General features: G+C 34.9%; 1 protein-coding gene across 1 annotated transcript in view; it reads left to right on the top strand.

The window, feature by feature from the left end:
* Positions 1-16151: 16151 nt before the first annotated feature.
* Positions 16152-16563, top strand: part of LOC128241122 (cingulin-like) — a 71755-nt gene continuing 71343 nt past the window's right edge. Inside the window, exon 1 of the mRNA XM_052958098.1 lies at positions 16152-16188. Within this exon, the coding sequence (XP_052814058.1) occupies positions 16178-16188 (11 nt within the window). The 5' untranslated portion in view covers positions 16152-16177. The remainder of the gene's footprint in view (positions 16189-16563) is intronic.

The following is a 16563-nucleotide window of genomic DNA, read 5'->3' as shown; positions in this document are numbered from 1 at the left end:
CATAAACACAACTTTACATTTACTGACGTGTTTGCAAAGTGTTTGTTATGTGTTAATTAGTCTTTAAAACATGCAGTAAATGCCTTTCAATAATATAACAGTGATACACCTCTTCGTCAGTCAAAATAAAACAAAATCGTATGTCAAATAGTCAATAGGTTTGTCAAGCATTATGTTCTGTGTGTACCGAGGACTTTTCTAAACTTGTGATAAATCTTTTTCCGTTACAGGGATTTCAATAAAAAAAAGTCGAATCAATTTCAATTTAGGCCTTATTATCCTGTATAAAATTCCGCTCCTGTGACCTCATTCTTTTCGTGTTTTTTTATACTTCAACGGTTGTCTCGACTTATATGGTGTAACCATAACCTGGGTTTAAGTGAAAACGTCAACCCCCAGTTATTTGGTGTCCAAAAGTCGCCAGCGGATTTATGTGGTCCCTTGTTATTCGAATACAAAACAAAATAACCAATTTTAAAGGTTTTACTGACTAAGAATTGTTTCAGGAACAATATAATCCCACAAATTAGTAAAAAGAGTTTAAACTAAACTAGGTGTTGTGCAACCAATGAACACATTCTTAATATCTGAACAATAAATATTTGCAGTCGGACTCCTCCGGGAGGGACATCGTGAAACGAATGAGTATGTCTGGAAAACTGAAGTTCGATTTGTAATTGAAATAATTTCTATAAATTGATGGGAAAACTATATAAGAACCATTTTTGAATAAATTAAATTGTTCCTAGATTCATTTTGATACATATTTAAATGAATCTTTGAATCGCAAACGTTCAAAATATCTTATATTTGTTATACATCGTCTACCCCCCATTTACATGTGTTATGTCAATGTTTAAAATACAATTCTACTTAATTAATGTCTGGAGCCGTATAATAATTAAGTATGTAAACCCCTTCTAAGGGGCGTAGGTTAGAAATGGGAAAGAGGGGCACCATATCACCTTTATTAACCACAAAGTGATCGACACAAGGAAGAAGTTGTTCCGCATACACGATGGATTCAAGAAAAAAACGGTTAGTGGCAATATCAATTTGATATTCAATCTAGGGAATGTTCGTGTGTCGCTGTGTTTAAATGGGGTATAGATACGCGGAAAGATGATGTACAGAGCGTCTTGGCCTCGTGTCAGGACCTACCGCCTGGGGCGAGTGTTGTACCTTCTTTTCTCCCACCTCAGATAAGTAGATCCAATAATTTAACCATGCTAGATATTCTTATCTTGCCCACGGGCGAAGATAAAATGCCCGTATGGAACTCCTTTTTTAATGGTCACAACATTGTAATTACCTCCCTTGTTGAAGACTGTCGTCAGTAGCATCAAGGAAATCTTGTCTTATGGTAATATTTAGAACGCTAATTAATTATTTATCGCTTCAAATGTCACCATAAAACAGTTTTCAAGCAGCATTCAAGAAAATTGCTTCATTCTCCTTAGAACTATTTAAAAAGACCGATTTGACTATTTACATTAACTGGATCATTGCTCGCATATCCATGACAACCACGTGCTATCGCATATTCATACGCAATTATTTTCACTAAGCACAAAAGAGTTCCAGCAAAAAATACATTGTTACTTAATTTTGTTTAACTGAGGTGGGAGAAAAAGCATCTACCATAGCCGCTCGTGTAAGATAGGTTCATTCCGACCCGAGCGTAGGGTGTTTTGCGGAAACTCGGTTTCGCAAAACACTCTACGCTCGGGTCGGAATGAACCTATCTTACACTCTCGGCCATGGGAGATACTTATAATCTTATATTGTGCATTTTCTCGCCTGCTGTAACCGCTTTTATACCGTATCAAATATTTAAGAATAATTGTCAAGTGCACCTTTAAATATTTTTTAGAGATTAACTGCACTACATTCGTTAAAACAAATCATTTTTCTTAGTGTAATTTTACTGTATGGTTTCTGGTGGTTGTTTCTCAAGTGAAATAATACGTTACTGATTTGTTTTGCAGTCATTATTTTCTTGGAAAAAAAGCCTCACATAATTATTTCGATTGGTTTAACAATCAAACAGATACAAGTGAAACTTACATATATTCATAGCATTTCAGTTTTTTTTCAAATTGAAAACATAATAAATTAACAATGTATATAGATTTCACTCTTTTTTCAGTTCTGAAATGATTTTGAAAAACGCACGTGCACTAGGTGTTTTAAGGAATGCCTTAACGGTAGATATTAGCAAAGAGTGGTTTCTATTTGTTATTTAAAATATAGGAACAGTGGGTTTGCAACGACACGTCTGTTTAAGTCTGAGAAGAAAACGTATGCAATCGCAGACAACATTACACCAGAGACATATTTAAAATCCAATCGTCAATTATTCCTCCAAGTATAGGGCCGTCGATGTCTGACCCTCAATCAGACAATCGTTTTGGCATTGGCATAACAGGATGTGGACATCATACACAACAATTTCAACTTTTCGTATTAAACTATTATTAAATGAGTCATTCATGCTGCATTTTGCATATAGTCATAATAACTTGTAATTTTTATACCCGTTTCATAAGTATTGATGTTCTTCCAGCTCACGAAAATGAAATAGGCTAGCTGCTAACTACGCGTTTGGATACCAGGGCACGTTTTTGGCATACATAATCCCGCCGGAGGATTTATTCCGACAACCATCGCATTGCTCATCGGTATCGCCATATATAGGGAGAAAATACCGAAATACACGGTTAATAGATTGTCAACGTTTTCCGGGTGGTTCCGTGGTCTTGTGTCACACTAGTCAATCCAGGGACAGCAGTTTCTATTCCCAACCGCAACACTTATATACTAATCATCTTCCGGGATGGACGTTAATCGGGGTCCCGTGTGACAGTTCTATATTTTGCGGCACGTCAAAGAATTGGATTGGCTCAAACCAGGGTTTTATTGTGTCTGTGCACCATTCTTGAATTATTTTAGATAACTAACACTCTTACCAGAGCACTCGTCGAATGGGCAAGGCCCGAGTGCGAGTTTAAAGAAGCTTACACACCAACTTGTGGTTGAAGCAATTCAGCAACCCAGTCATAAGTGCAAACAATGCTGCTTTTTTACAAGAGTAATGCAATGATGAAAACGGCAATAGAGCATGTCATTGGACAAACAACATGTATGTGGTTTATTAATAATGGCATATATTTTGTTGTATTGTTTATTAAGGTTCATAAATCTTCGTCTTAGTGTGAGAGTAAGATCACAACCTAGCTCGACTTTAAATTAAAATTAGCTTATATTGTTATGAACACAGCAAATAAAATGCAAGAAATAATAATTTGACAATATAATGAAAGGATTGAGGAGATGGCTACATAAATCATGGTTACCGAACTGGCATCTTAACGTTGTCAGTAGGACTAAAACATTCGAACGGGGTCTGCCGCGAAACATTCAGACCACTCTACCGGCTGAGTTAAGTAGTCAAATTACATTATATATAATATTGTACCTTTCGGCGACATATACAGTACAACATTTGGGGTACTTCTCCCAAAGGTTGTACTTTTTCATGAACATCCGGCGCTTTACCTTTAGGCGACAGTCAAAAATTGTATATTCTCGATGGCTAGTATTTTGGGAAAAAACATCATTAATTATGCTTTACTACATTTAATTATGCATATTTTATGAAGGAATATGCAAAGGATATATTATTATAGGATATATAGCATGTAATGATAATGTCTTCCAAAGGTTGTTCAAATAGGCAAAATGTCCCAAAGGTTGAATTTGTATATATATATATATATATATATATATATATATATATATATATATATATATATATATATAGTATTTATGCACTGTGCTGTTTGTATAGTTTTGTGCTGTTCTATGTTTCTTGTTTGTGATTTTGTGTTCTATGTCTTTGGCGTTTGCCCAATGCCACTTAACCGGGTTTATGTTTAAACTTTTTGCCACTGAGCATGTTTCTGTAGCTTTTTGCATATATATTGCAATTTGATGTCAAATATTTATTCTGATAAAAGTCTTTAAAAAACCAATTCATCTGATATGAATTTTATAGTGTTCGGTAACGCGTGTATTTGCACTCGGATGTATAATAGCTGTTGTCTGTGTGTCTGGTTATTATATAGTTAATAATTGATTTGATTTTTTTTTAAAACATGAATAACAATACCATCAATATGACATTCCAAATTAAGGACTATTTTACTGGTATACATATGAAGACTGTCTCCACGCAATGGTGTGCAGGGGCGGCCCCAATAAACAATACGTTTCTATGATAATATTACACGTACAATTAATTAATAAAACGTCTTTAATATGATTATAACAGTAAGTGTACAAATGTAGTTATACTCGTTAATGTTGTCTGCCAAACAAGTAATTTAATACTTGATTATAATTATATGCAACACTATATTTAGAATAATTATATATATCATTTTTTTATTTTTATTAGCATTTTGCTTCTGTATGTTCTTAATGTAGAATCAATAATAGTTGTAGTGGTATAGTTATATGTAGAGGTTGTGGTAGAGGTAGTGGTAAAGGTAGTGGTAGATGTATTGGTAGAGGTAGAGGTATAGGTAGATATGTAAGTAGAGGTAGTGGTAGAGGTAGATATAGTGGTAGTGGTAGTTATAGAGGTAGAGGTAGTTTAGTGATAGTGGTAGTTGTAGAGGTAGAGGTTAAGAAGAGGTAGAGTTAGTGGTTAAGACGAGGTAGGGGTAGAGGTAGAGGTAGATTTAGAGGTAGAGGTAGAGGTTGAGGTAGAGGAAGAGGAAGAGGGAGTGGTAGATGCAGAAGTTGAGGTAGAGATAGTGGTAATGGTAGTGGTAGAGGTAATGGTAGTGGAAGAGGCAAAGTTAGAGGTAGAGGAACAGGTAGAGGTAGAGGAAGAGGTAGTGGTAGAGGTAGAGGTATATGTAGAGGTAGAGGTAGAGATAGTGGTAGAGGTACAGGTCGTGGTAGAGGTAGAGGTAGAGGTAGAAGAAGAGGTTGTGTTATATTTAGTGGTAGTGGTAACGGTAGAGGAAAAGGTAGAGATAGATGTAGATGAAAAGGTTGGGGTAGAGGTAAAGGAAGATGTAGAGGTAGAGGAAACAAAGAGGTAGAGGTAGAGGAAGAGGAAGAAATAGAAGTAGAGGTAGACGTAGAGGAAATGGTAGAGTTAGAGGAAGAGATAGAGGTAGTGGTAGTAATAGAGGAAGAGGAAGAGGAAGAGGTGTAGGTAGAGGTAGAGGTAGAGGTAGAGGAAGATGTAGAGGTAGATGAAGAAGTAGAAGTATTGGTAGAATTTGAGGTAGATGTAGAGGAAGAGGTGGATGATGATGTAGAGGTGGAGATAGAGATATAGGTAAATGTAGATGTAGAGGTAGAGGTAGCGGTAGAGATAGAGAAAGAGGAAGATGTAGAGTTAAAGGAAGAGGTAGAAGTAGAGGTAGAGGTAGAGGAAGAGGTAGAGGTAGTGGTAGTGGTAGATGAATATGAAGAGGAAGAGATAGAGGTAGAGGAAGATGTGGAGGTAGATGAAGAAGTAGAAGTATTGGTAGAGTTAGAGGTACATGTAGAGGTAGAGGTAGATGCAGATGTAGAGGTAGAGATAGAGATAGAGGTTAATGTAGGTGTAGAGGTAGAGGTAGCGGTAGAAATAGAGGTAGAGGAAGATGTATAGTTAGCGGAAGAGGTAGAAGTAGAGGTAGAGGTAGAGTAACAGGTAGATGTAGAGGTAGGGGAACATGTAGCAGTTGCAGCAGTTGCAGCAGAATAAGTAGAAGTAGAAGTTATAGTAGTCGTAATAGTAGTAGTAGTAGTAGTAGTAGTAGTAGTAGTAGTAGTAGTAGTAGAATTGTAGTAGTAGTAGTAGTAGTAGTGGTAGTGGTAGTGGTAGTGGTAGTGGTAGTGGGAGTGGTAGTGGTGGTAGTGGTAGTGGTAGTGGTAGTGGTAGTGGAAGTAGTAGTAGTAGTAGCAGTAGTAGTAGTAGTAGTAGTAGTAGTAGTAGTAGTAGTAGTAGTAGTAGTAGTAGTAGAAGTAGTAGTAGTAGTAGTAGTAGTAGTAGTAGTAGTAGTAGTAGTAGTAGTAGTAGTAGTAGTAGTAGTAGTAGTAGTAGAAGTAGTAGTAGTAGTAGTAGTAGTAGTAGTAGTAGTAGTAGTAGTAGTCGTAGTAGTAGTAGTAGTAGTAGTAGTAGTAGTAGTAGTAGTAGTAGTAGTAGTAGTAGTAGAAGAAGTAGTAGTAGTAGCAATAGCAGTAGTAGTAGTAGTAGAAGTAGTAGTAGTAGTAGTAGTAGTAGTAGTAGTAGTAGTAGTAGTAGTAGTAGTAGTAGTAGTAGTAGTAGTAGTAGTAGTAGTAGTAGTAGTAGTAGTAGTAGTAGTAGTAGTAGTAGTAGTAGTAGTAGTAGTAGTAGAAGAAGTAGTAGTAGTAGCAATAGCAGTAGTAGTAGTAGTAGTAGAAGTAGTAGTAGTGGTAGTAGTAGTAGTAGTAGTAGTAGTAGTAGTAGTAGTAGTAGTAGTAGTAGTAGTAGTAGTAGTAGTAGTAGTAGTAGTAGTAGTAGTAGTAGTAGTAGTAGTAGTAGTAGTAGTTGTAGTAAAAGTAGTAGTTACAGTAAAAGCAGCAGCACCAGTAGTAGTAGTAGTTTCAGTGGCAGCAGCAGCAGCAGCAGAAGTAGCAGTAGCAGTAGTAGTAGTAGTAGTAGTAGTAGTAGTAGTAGTAGTAGTAGTAGTAGTAGTAGTAGTAGTAGTAGTAGTAGTAGTAGTAGTAGTAGTAGTAGTAGTAGTAGATGTAGTAGTAGATGTAGTAGTAGTAGTAGTAGCAGTAGTAGTAGAGGTAGTAGTAGTTTTAGTAGTAGTAGTAGTAGTAGTAGTAGTGGTAGTGGTAGTGGTAGTGGTAGTGGTAGTGGTAGTGGTAGAGGAAGTAGTAGTAGTAGTAGTAGTAGTAGTAGTAGTAGTAGTAGTAGTAGTAGTAGTAGTAGTAGTGGTGGTGGTGGTGGTGGTGGTGGTGTTGGTGGTGGTGGTGGTGGTGGTGGTGGTGGTAGTAGTAGTAGTAGTAGTAGTAGTAGTAGTAGTAGTAGTAGTAGTAGTAGTAGTAGTAGTAGTAGTAGTAGTAGTAGTAGTAGTAGTAGTAGTAGTAGTAGTAGTAGTAGTAGTAGTAGTAGTAGTAGTAGTAGTAGTAGTAGTAGTAGTAGTAGAAGTATTATTCGTCCAATTTTATTGTTGATCGGCAATCATCAACGCTTAACTATTTTGTTATGCTCTGAGTTTTAAAATGTAATGTCATTAGATCCTGTCATATTTTATCAAAATGGACAAATTTAAACAAGAACATGTTTATTGTGAGAATTCGAATTTTTCTCGCTGAGTTAGACAAATATCAAAAATGTATATTTGTGCAAACGATATCCTAAAATAATGTAGCGAAAATGAATACATGTTTTACCTGTTTAGACGTGTCTTCTAAACTAGAAAGGATGCAGTGAAGTAAGTAATAGTGGAAAAACGTGCAGTGAGGTGAATTCCTTTCATCCGTTAAAGCTTTCTTTTCTCAGCACATAATCGGCATTGCGCTTCATTTTTATATACAATCAAATCTTTTGCAACAAGTTTCACGATACATCATCTGATTCTGTTGTGTTGTAGTCGTGAAATATATAAGCATTGAGTCAACATTTGCTAGCATTATTTTGTCGACAACTCTAAATAACATTTTGGACAGAAAGTGAAGAAAGTAAACAGCCTGCTGCTTTTAAAAAGTAGAAGAGTATTGGGCACCAGTATGTAAAAATATTACGGAATAAAACATTTTGTATAACAATTGTAGCTCATCTGAACTCGAAGGTAACAACAAATAATGTGATGGGTCTGTTTTCGTCAAAATATTATTTAGAGAAAACGATACATTTTTATTAAAATATAAGTTAATGCATTTTTTTCAAGATTAACATGTTCATACATTCGCTTTGGTTAACATGCGTCATTACGTTTCAGTTTCTAATTAGATGAATATCTTGTTTCAATAGGTTCTGTTGTTGGCAGGACAACTAAAATCATTTATCTCTCCGCTTGCCATATTTATCCGTAGGCGTTCTAAATCATCTTTGCAATAACAGGTAAGCTCAGCAAAAGACCTGCGGTTCAACGTATTGTTTTAGGAAAACTGACTGGTTCCTCTCATGTAAAATAATCACTGATCAACAGCGGCAAAATTTACCCCCATACAATCAGGCACTATGTATTTAAAACCTTGTAATGTGACTTTCATGTTAAACTTTTCAACTCATACTCTGTTTATAAAATGGCTTGATCCGTTCCCACACCTTAAACTTGACAAAAATCACACAATAAATAACTATGTTTCGTGCCGATGTCAGTTCATAAGACTTATTTAAGATTGGAAAGTTTATATAATAATCTTAATTTTCTGTGTAGAAACCACTGACCATTTTGAAAGGTCATTAGTAGTAATTGGAAGGAAATTGAATGTTTGAAGTAAGAAAATGCTTGCTTCCACCACTGAAAGAGAAGAGAATACCTGCTCCCAAGCACTCAACGGTATAGCATGTTTTGGTTTTAATTTGACATAATCACATTTGCTTGACACAAACTGATACTAATTGCGAGTACTTGTTACCGTTCATTAACGTGAACGCAATGTACAGACCGTCTGTTAGCACTCTAGAAGTCATATGATCAACCCTGTCCGTTCAAGAGAGCGATATAGGTCATCTTAGCATTCTTGATTGATTAATTTATGTTCATCATATTTTATTATTCGCAAACCGGTTGGGAGTTTTGTTTTTTGATCAAGATCAAGTGTTTTCTTAGCATATGCAATCTTTTTCATCGAGTTATATTCAAGATTTTGTATGTTTTTACATTGTCTATTTAGTGATTTTTTTATCATGGGTCATACTGACCCTTTTCAAACAAATTACCGGTTGTCCAGTTAGTGCATTGATAAGCGCACTCGCTTCTCACCAAGGCGACCCGGGTTGGTTTCCCGTACTGGACGCATGTGAGCTTGGCTAGTAGTCACCAAGCCGTACAAGTGGGTTTTCTCCGGGTACTACGGTTTCTCCCACAACACAAAACCACACTCTCGCGCAACATTGTGCAAACGAGAGTGACTAAGTATAAGCAATCATAGCTCTCTTCATAATCGTTGTAAAATATGCAATGTTGAAACTTAACATATTACCTGGGTAAGTATATACTTTATTCAAATAGTGATATAATTAAATCAGCTGTAATGTTGGAGTGTATCAGCATGACGCGTTTGAATTCAGTCCAGTGTACCAAATTAAATTGAGAATTGCTAATTAAACCCGTCAGGTATTTCATCATTAATAGCTTGGTTGTTAGTTTGCACAAAAGGACAAGATCTTGAGATATAGTTTGTTTTACATGTAATCAAAAGAATGGTTTAATATTACAATAGCATTGTTCATGACCGGCTGCTCTCCTTTCAAGTGATTTTGACATTGTATGACCTGAATGGTTTTAACAGAATTCAAATTCACAAATCGGAACATATTGATTATATTTGAATCTTGCTGTTAATGTATTTAAAGTATAAGGAATTATGGGAAGGAATTGTCATGTATTACAGGTAAAACTTATGTTTTTCAAGACTTTATGCTGTTTGACATATTATTGTATTTATATGGTTGCGTGATCTGCCTATAGAGTTATCATTGTGTCTTGACTATATTATGAAATACTTGTGTCATCATTATATGAGAAATACTTTGCGTTTTGCCTGAAATAATTTGTAAAGAACCCTGTATAGAAAATGTTACGATGAAGTTTGTGGAGTAATGAATATCAAACGACTATACCAGACGCTTTAAATCAAAAATACCAATAAACTTAAATAGCCACTTCTCGTTTCTTACGCGAACAAGTAAATACCGATAAAGGCGGAGGTTTTTCGGTAAAAACATATTACTTTCATAATTTATATTCATTGTGAGGTTACTTACACTACCATCAACTCGTTTTTGCAAAAACACGCGTTGCCACCGCGGGAGGGATTGCTTCATCTCGGAAAAGCGCGGCGTTATATACCGAGGTAACAAACGTTGTGGTGCGAGTCATCGCCGCGTTAATCTGTTGCTATCGCGTACGATTTCGGAAAACATGCACGCGGCATATCGCCGCGATGGGCTTACCTCGATATGTATGTATTCTAACCGGGGAGAGGTAATACAAATAAAAGATTATACAAATAAATTAAACCGTGTTTACAAATTTGATTTCACTCAAATCTGAGGGTAAACTATATCATCCTCAAAACTTGATAAAAGTGTCGCTGGAATAGTAAGTGTTGTTAAAGTATTTTCATAATTCAATTAACACAATTTATGATTTATTAACAATCACACAAGTTTAACGGGTGAATTCGTAATTTTAGATTGTTTCGAACAAGGTGAAAATTGCGTCTGAATACTAAAAGCATTATTTTTTAGAGATTAAACTACGTTTTGAGTACGAAAAAACAGTGGTGAATAACGGGCCTAGATTGTATGAGGTAAATAAAACTGCCATCACAGACTTGACACCTATCTTAATAACCGTTAATGAACATTTCGCAACACAACGCGATAGAGCCCGGGGGAATTAGAGATATAAACACGGTGGGCATTATGCTTCAATCGCGGCGTATAGTGAACATTATATAAAATAACGTCCGGGTTTATAAAAATCGCGGTGATGTGCAAAATAGAGTAAAACCCGTTGTTGGTAGTATGATAGCTATTTCGGGTATCTCAAGTATGTCTTGATGTGACTAACATACAAATCGGGTTATAAGACTTCAAAGTTCGGTTCACTCATGTATTTCATCACGTAACTTACAAACTAGCTTGTGTATTTCAAGTGGTTTTGGAGGTAACTCACATTTAAGTTGTGGTCTCTGAATTGTTTTTGAAGTCAACTTACAAACTAATTGTGGTATCAAGTGTTTTTCGAGTTACCTACATACTTTTTGGTGTCTCTCAAGTTTTTATCACGTAACTTGCATACTGGTGGTGGTATATCAAGTGTTTTGGAGGTAATTTACATATTTATCGGAGTCTCATTACAGTTGTGGCTATGGCCTAATATTTGGAAGCTCTAGATTGATATTAAGGGTCTCTGTCTTAAAAATTTGGGAATTTGACCTAATTGTTTTTGTCTCTGACATAATAACTGTGGTCTGTGGCATAATATATTGGGTTTCTAGCCTAAAGCTTGGGGTTTCGGCCTTTTAGGTGGGTCCTTTGACATGATAGTTGATGTCTCTGATAAAATAATTTGGGTTGCTGACAATATAGTTAAGGTAGCTGGCCTTAAACTTGGAGTCTATTACGTATCTTTTCTCTGGCATGATACTTGGGGACGCTGACATGATATTTGGGGTGTTGACAACATAAATGGGGTATGTGACATAAATGTCGGGGTTTCTGACATGTTTTGTTTTCGATCTATCTTACAGACTAGTTTCTAACTAAACAGAAAAGGTCTCTGGCTAAATAGTTGAGATCTCTAGCCTAATGGTTTGGGTCTCCGACATAAAAGGTAGAGCTTATGACAAAATAGCTGGGGTCCCTGACATAGTAGTTGAGGTTCATGGCTGAATAGTTTTGTTCTTTTTCATATAAGTTTGGGTCTCTTACATATAATTTGGGGTTTCTCAAGTGTTATCTTATATGATAGTTGGAATCTCTTATGTAATGGTAAGGCTCTCTTTCATAATATTTGGGGTCTCCTACATAATAGTTGGGGTCTCCTATATAATAGTTGTGGTCACGTTCATAACAGCTGGGGTCTCTTACATACTAATCGGGGTCTCTTACATAATAGTTGGGTCTCCTACATAAAAGTTGGCATCCCTTTAAAAAAATGGGGATTTCTGTTATAATAGTAAGGGTTCATTTAAACAAACATGGGGTTTCTTACATACTAGTTCGGGTCTCTTACATACTTTTTGGTTTCTCTTACTTAACATTTATGGTCTCCGATATAATAGTTCGGGTCAGGGACATAAAAGTAGGGATATCTGATATAATGTTGGGGGTCTCCGACATAAAAGGTGTTGTCTCTGACATTTAATTTTGACAAGTCTTATCTAACGTAATGATTGAGTCTCTAACAAGAGCACAAACATGAACAAATGTGACGTGTGTATTTACACTTGGGCCACTTTGAAATTGTTTTTTGTTAAAACGCCAGAAAAACAGTTTATTTTAAAAAAAATCAAATTAAAATGATCGACGAATCGTTATACTAGCGAGGTAACTTTTAAAACGAGCAAAAACATATCAAATGAAAGGCTTGACTGAATTCATTTTACGGAGTAAATCCCATTGATGTAAAGAATAATATAAGTACTAACAATGCAGGTGCTTTTCAACGACTGTATGATGAACGTTCAAAGTACATGGATACATGTAACATCCATTCAGATTATGAAGGAATGTATATCTTTATGGCATTGGTATGCTTATACACGATCAGATGGTAGCACTCGTATATACAGGACCTCAATTTCTCGAAACAAAATAAGTGTCTTACATCATCAAGCTTACATCACTTCTGTGGGTTTGGTATTATTTGTTATACATTTAAATACCTTTTGGACATTAAAATGACATTAACTTTATAGAAACACAATACACTTATTTTGATTTAGTTCAATTAAGATTGAGTTAGAATTGTGGCTACTTACATTAGCTGCTTAATTCTTGTTTTGAGAAATTGAGGCCAAATTAATAAATAACATTTTCTTGTCAAGGTACCATATTTGTTGAATAAAAGGAGTTGTATACATGAATAAAAGTCCCTATTTCGTACGTCTGGTCCAATGTGCATCCTGTTCAAACCTGTTAATTATATGCATGGAGAAAATCTGATCAGTAGACAATGAGGCAGACTCCGCCTTGAATATCGTAAAGTGATCTATAAGCGACGTAATTTGTACAAACAAGTGTGCAAGTCAGAAATAAACTGTCAGTCAGTATATCTATGTTAATAGCGTTAAATGTTTTGAGAAAAATAAATCACTTTCATTCCCACGACAACAGTACCTCGAATGTGAAAAGAGTAGTTGAAAATAATACCATTAGTATAGGGAAGATAACTAAACGTATCCCTTTTATTACATACACTCTAGTTTCCTCCCCTGTTCATATTTTTAACCTAGATTCACACTTTATGTTAAGTTCATGGTTATGTTACCTGAGTAATAACTTAACCTGTTAATATACAGACCCCGTTGGCTCAAACTCGCTTGGATCGAATTCCTCGATGGCTCGAACTTGATGTAAAGGACCGATTTATTTAAACTGAATGTGAGCAATTCCGCTTGGTTTGAGTTTTTCGAGGCTCGAGGTATTTTCACCTGTCCCTGAGAGTTCGAGCCAACGGGGTTCGACTGTAGTTCAAATTTGGAATATGGAATAAACAGGTAAATATACCTTATTTGTACATTTTATATTTGCAATTATATTTTAATATGTTACATAACAAATTTATATAACTAAGCTTAAACTGCAGGTTGACATTTTATCAATTTATATTTGTAAGGTTTAATAGAATAACTGTAATGTAACATATGGCATCTTATATTTTATACCGACTTAATGAAGCTTTATTTAAAATAATCGTGGCATGAAGCTGATTAGTATAATGTCTTACTTGATCAGTATAAGGCAATACTGATTCTCCTTAATTTTGTTATGTCGTTTTTTGAACCGTTTTAGGCCAAACCGACTTACCTTGGATAAGTTATGTCGGTAATTTAGCTGTTTTAGGCCAAACCGACCTACATTAAGTACGCTATGTCGGTTATATCACTATATTAGGCCATACCGACTTACATTGGTTACAGTGTGACGGTTATTGAACAGTATTAGGCCATACCGACTTACTTTAGCTTTGTTTTGTCGATTATTGAACTGTTTTAGTTAGGCTTATTAATTTATGTCGGTTATTGAACTGTATACCATACCGACTTACCGTAGTCTTGTGATGTCGATAATTGAACTATATAAGGCCATACCGATTTTATTGAATGTTAAGTGCCAAGCTCTATTTTAAATCAATTAGATAAATGAAATAAATGTTCCGACAATTTTAAGCATAAACTTAAACTTAACCTTTTTGAGATATATACAGATTAAACGGAAATTTTACACTAAAATAGAAATATCAACACAAGGTCATTAAAAACTAAAGTTGCATATTTTAATTAAAGATTTATGAATGCCTTCGTTGAACAATAATGTGGCCAGCACGCTGGTTCGAAAAGAACAAAAATGGAAGTAACAGCTTCGTAGAGAATGGAAATTAATTGCATTTGAAAAACAAAAATGAACGTTTGTTGGAGGGTAGACAGGAGACATATAGCTTATATGTCCTGTTCAAATAATACGATTAAAATGTATATTTCCATCAGTAGAACCACAGTTGGCGATTCAGCAACAAATTAAACCTCAGAGCAATAACGACGTAAATTCTGATTTGTTTCACTTGACATGTACTTTTCGTCGACGTTTTACTTTTAAAGATGTAATATCGTGACCAATATACGTATATTTTGAATATGGTAAATTAAAGCTTTTATCAATGAAACATATCACCGTGATAACTTGTGCCTAGTTGCCATTCGGTAGATCTTAATGTCTCTGCTAAGTATTGTTGCTGGCTTCTGCCATTCAATATAAGCAATTTCGTGACAAAAGGGCGAACATATCAAACACTGATTGTTAAATTTGTTTTGTTTTTTTTGCACTTATCATCACAATTGATTGTGCATGGCATTTATTACGATTAATGCATATTATTGAACTAAAAACAACAGTATACAATTGCTTATAAAGATATGAATAAACGTCAAAGCTGATTTATGTTCCAAAGGCTCTAAAATCTCCATCGTAAAATTATATTCTTACTTTAATGCAATGTACTCAAGCGTTCACCAAGATCGAGTGCCTGTCAAATTGTTGAGTGAATGTACAGTATACCCGAGCAATATTATCCTACCCGTATTTGAATAGATCAAGCATTTGTATTGAAAATCACAAACTGACGAATACACTAAATTGAGTTTAAACATTTAAACAAAAGCGTCTAGCAGTAAGGTGTGGTTTAGAGATAAGGCTTTTTACATTGTTCACAATAATTACATTTGCCTGTTTGAATGGTTTAAAATATCATTTTAAAAAGTAAATATGATGTACCGTATCGCAATTTAATTTTAAATGTTCAAATTACACTGAAATAACCTAAACTCCATAGTTTGATGTTATTTGTTACGCTCTTAATCCTCAATGAAATTGTCTTAAGTGGTTTTCCAACTCATCAGTTGTATTGTACTGTCTTGCGTAACTTTATAAATCCTCAAGTTATGAAACGGTCACGTTTGACGTTTAAAAGCTATTTGTTTACAATTTCATGCGTAATATTCTCATATATAAGTTCTAGGAGTTATCCATAAATTACTTTCATGCTTTACGTATTAAAGCCTCATTTCTGTGATGCTTAATCATACGGAATGAAGATATCGTGCATACGTTTTAACGCGCCTGTTCTCTCGTACATTGGTTGGACATGGTATGGTGAAGTCTGTAAAATGGTTCAAACCAGCAAAGAATATATCCTAAAAAAAGTAATCCTTCCTGTTTCCCCCACAACACAAGACCACACTCTCGCGCAACATTGTGCCAACGAGAGTGACTAAGTATAAGCAATCATAGCTTTCTTTATAATCGTTGAAAAATATGTAATGTTTAAACTAAACAAATTACCTGGGTTAGTATATACTGACTTCGAATAATGACATTATTTGATCAGCTGAAATGTTGGAGTGTGTCAGCATGACGCTTTTTAATTCAATCCACTGTACCAAATGGAATTGAGATTGTAATTAAACCCGTCAGGTATTTTATCATTAATAGCTTGGTTGTAGTTTGCACAAAAGGACAAGATCTTGATAAATACTTTGTTTTACATGCAATCAAAAGAATGGTATACTTTAACATTAGCATTGTTCACAGCCGGCTGCAGTCCTTTACCTGAGATTTTGACATTTTATGACGTGAATGGTTTTAACAAAACTCAAGCTCACAAATTGGAACATATTGATATCTTTTTAAATCTTGCTATTTATGTGTTTAAAGTATTAGGGCTTATAGGAAATAATTGTCATGCATTACAGGTAATACTTATGTTTTTTAAGACTTTATGCTGTATGACATATTATTGTAATCATATGGTTGCGTGGTCTGCCTGAGTTATCATTGTATCTTGATTATATTATAAAATATGTTTGTCATCATTATATCAGAAATACTTTGCGTTTTGCCTGAAATAATTTGTTAATAATCCTCTATAGAAAATGTAATGTTACAATAAAGTTTATGGAGTAATGAATATCAAACGACTATACCAGACGCTTTAAATCAATGCTTTCTAGCTTTATATGGGAATTAAAGATGCTAAAGATATGTGAGGTGTAATCAGATACTTAAAGCACAAATACCCATAATCTTAAAATGCAAATTCTCGTTTCTCACGCGAACAAGTAAATACC

The sequence above is a fragment of the Mya arenaria genome, chromosome 7, assembly GCF_026914265.1.
Source record: "Mya arenaria isolate MELC-2E11 chromosome 7, ASM2691426v1".
NCBI lineage: Eukaryota > Metazoa > Mollusca > Bivalvia > Myida > Myidae > Mya > Mya arenaria.
The sequence above is the reverse complement of the archived record's forward strand: the minus strand, read 5'-3'. Positions and strand labels throughout refer to the sequence as shown.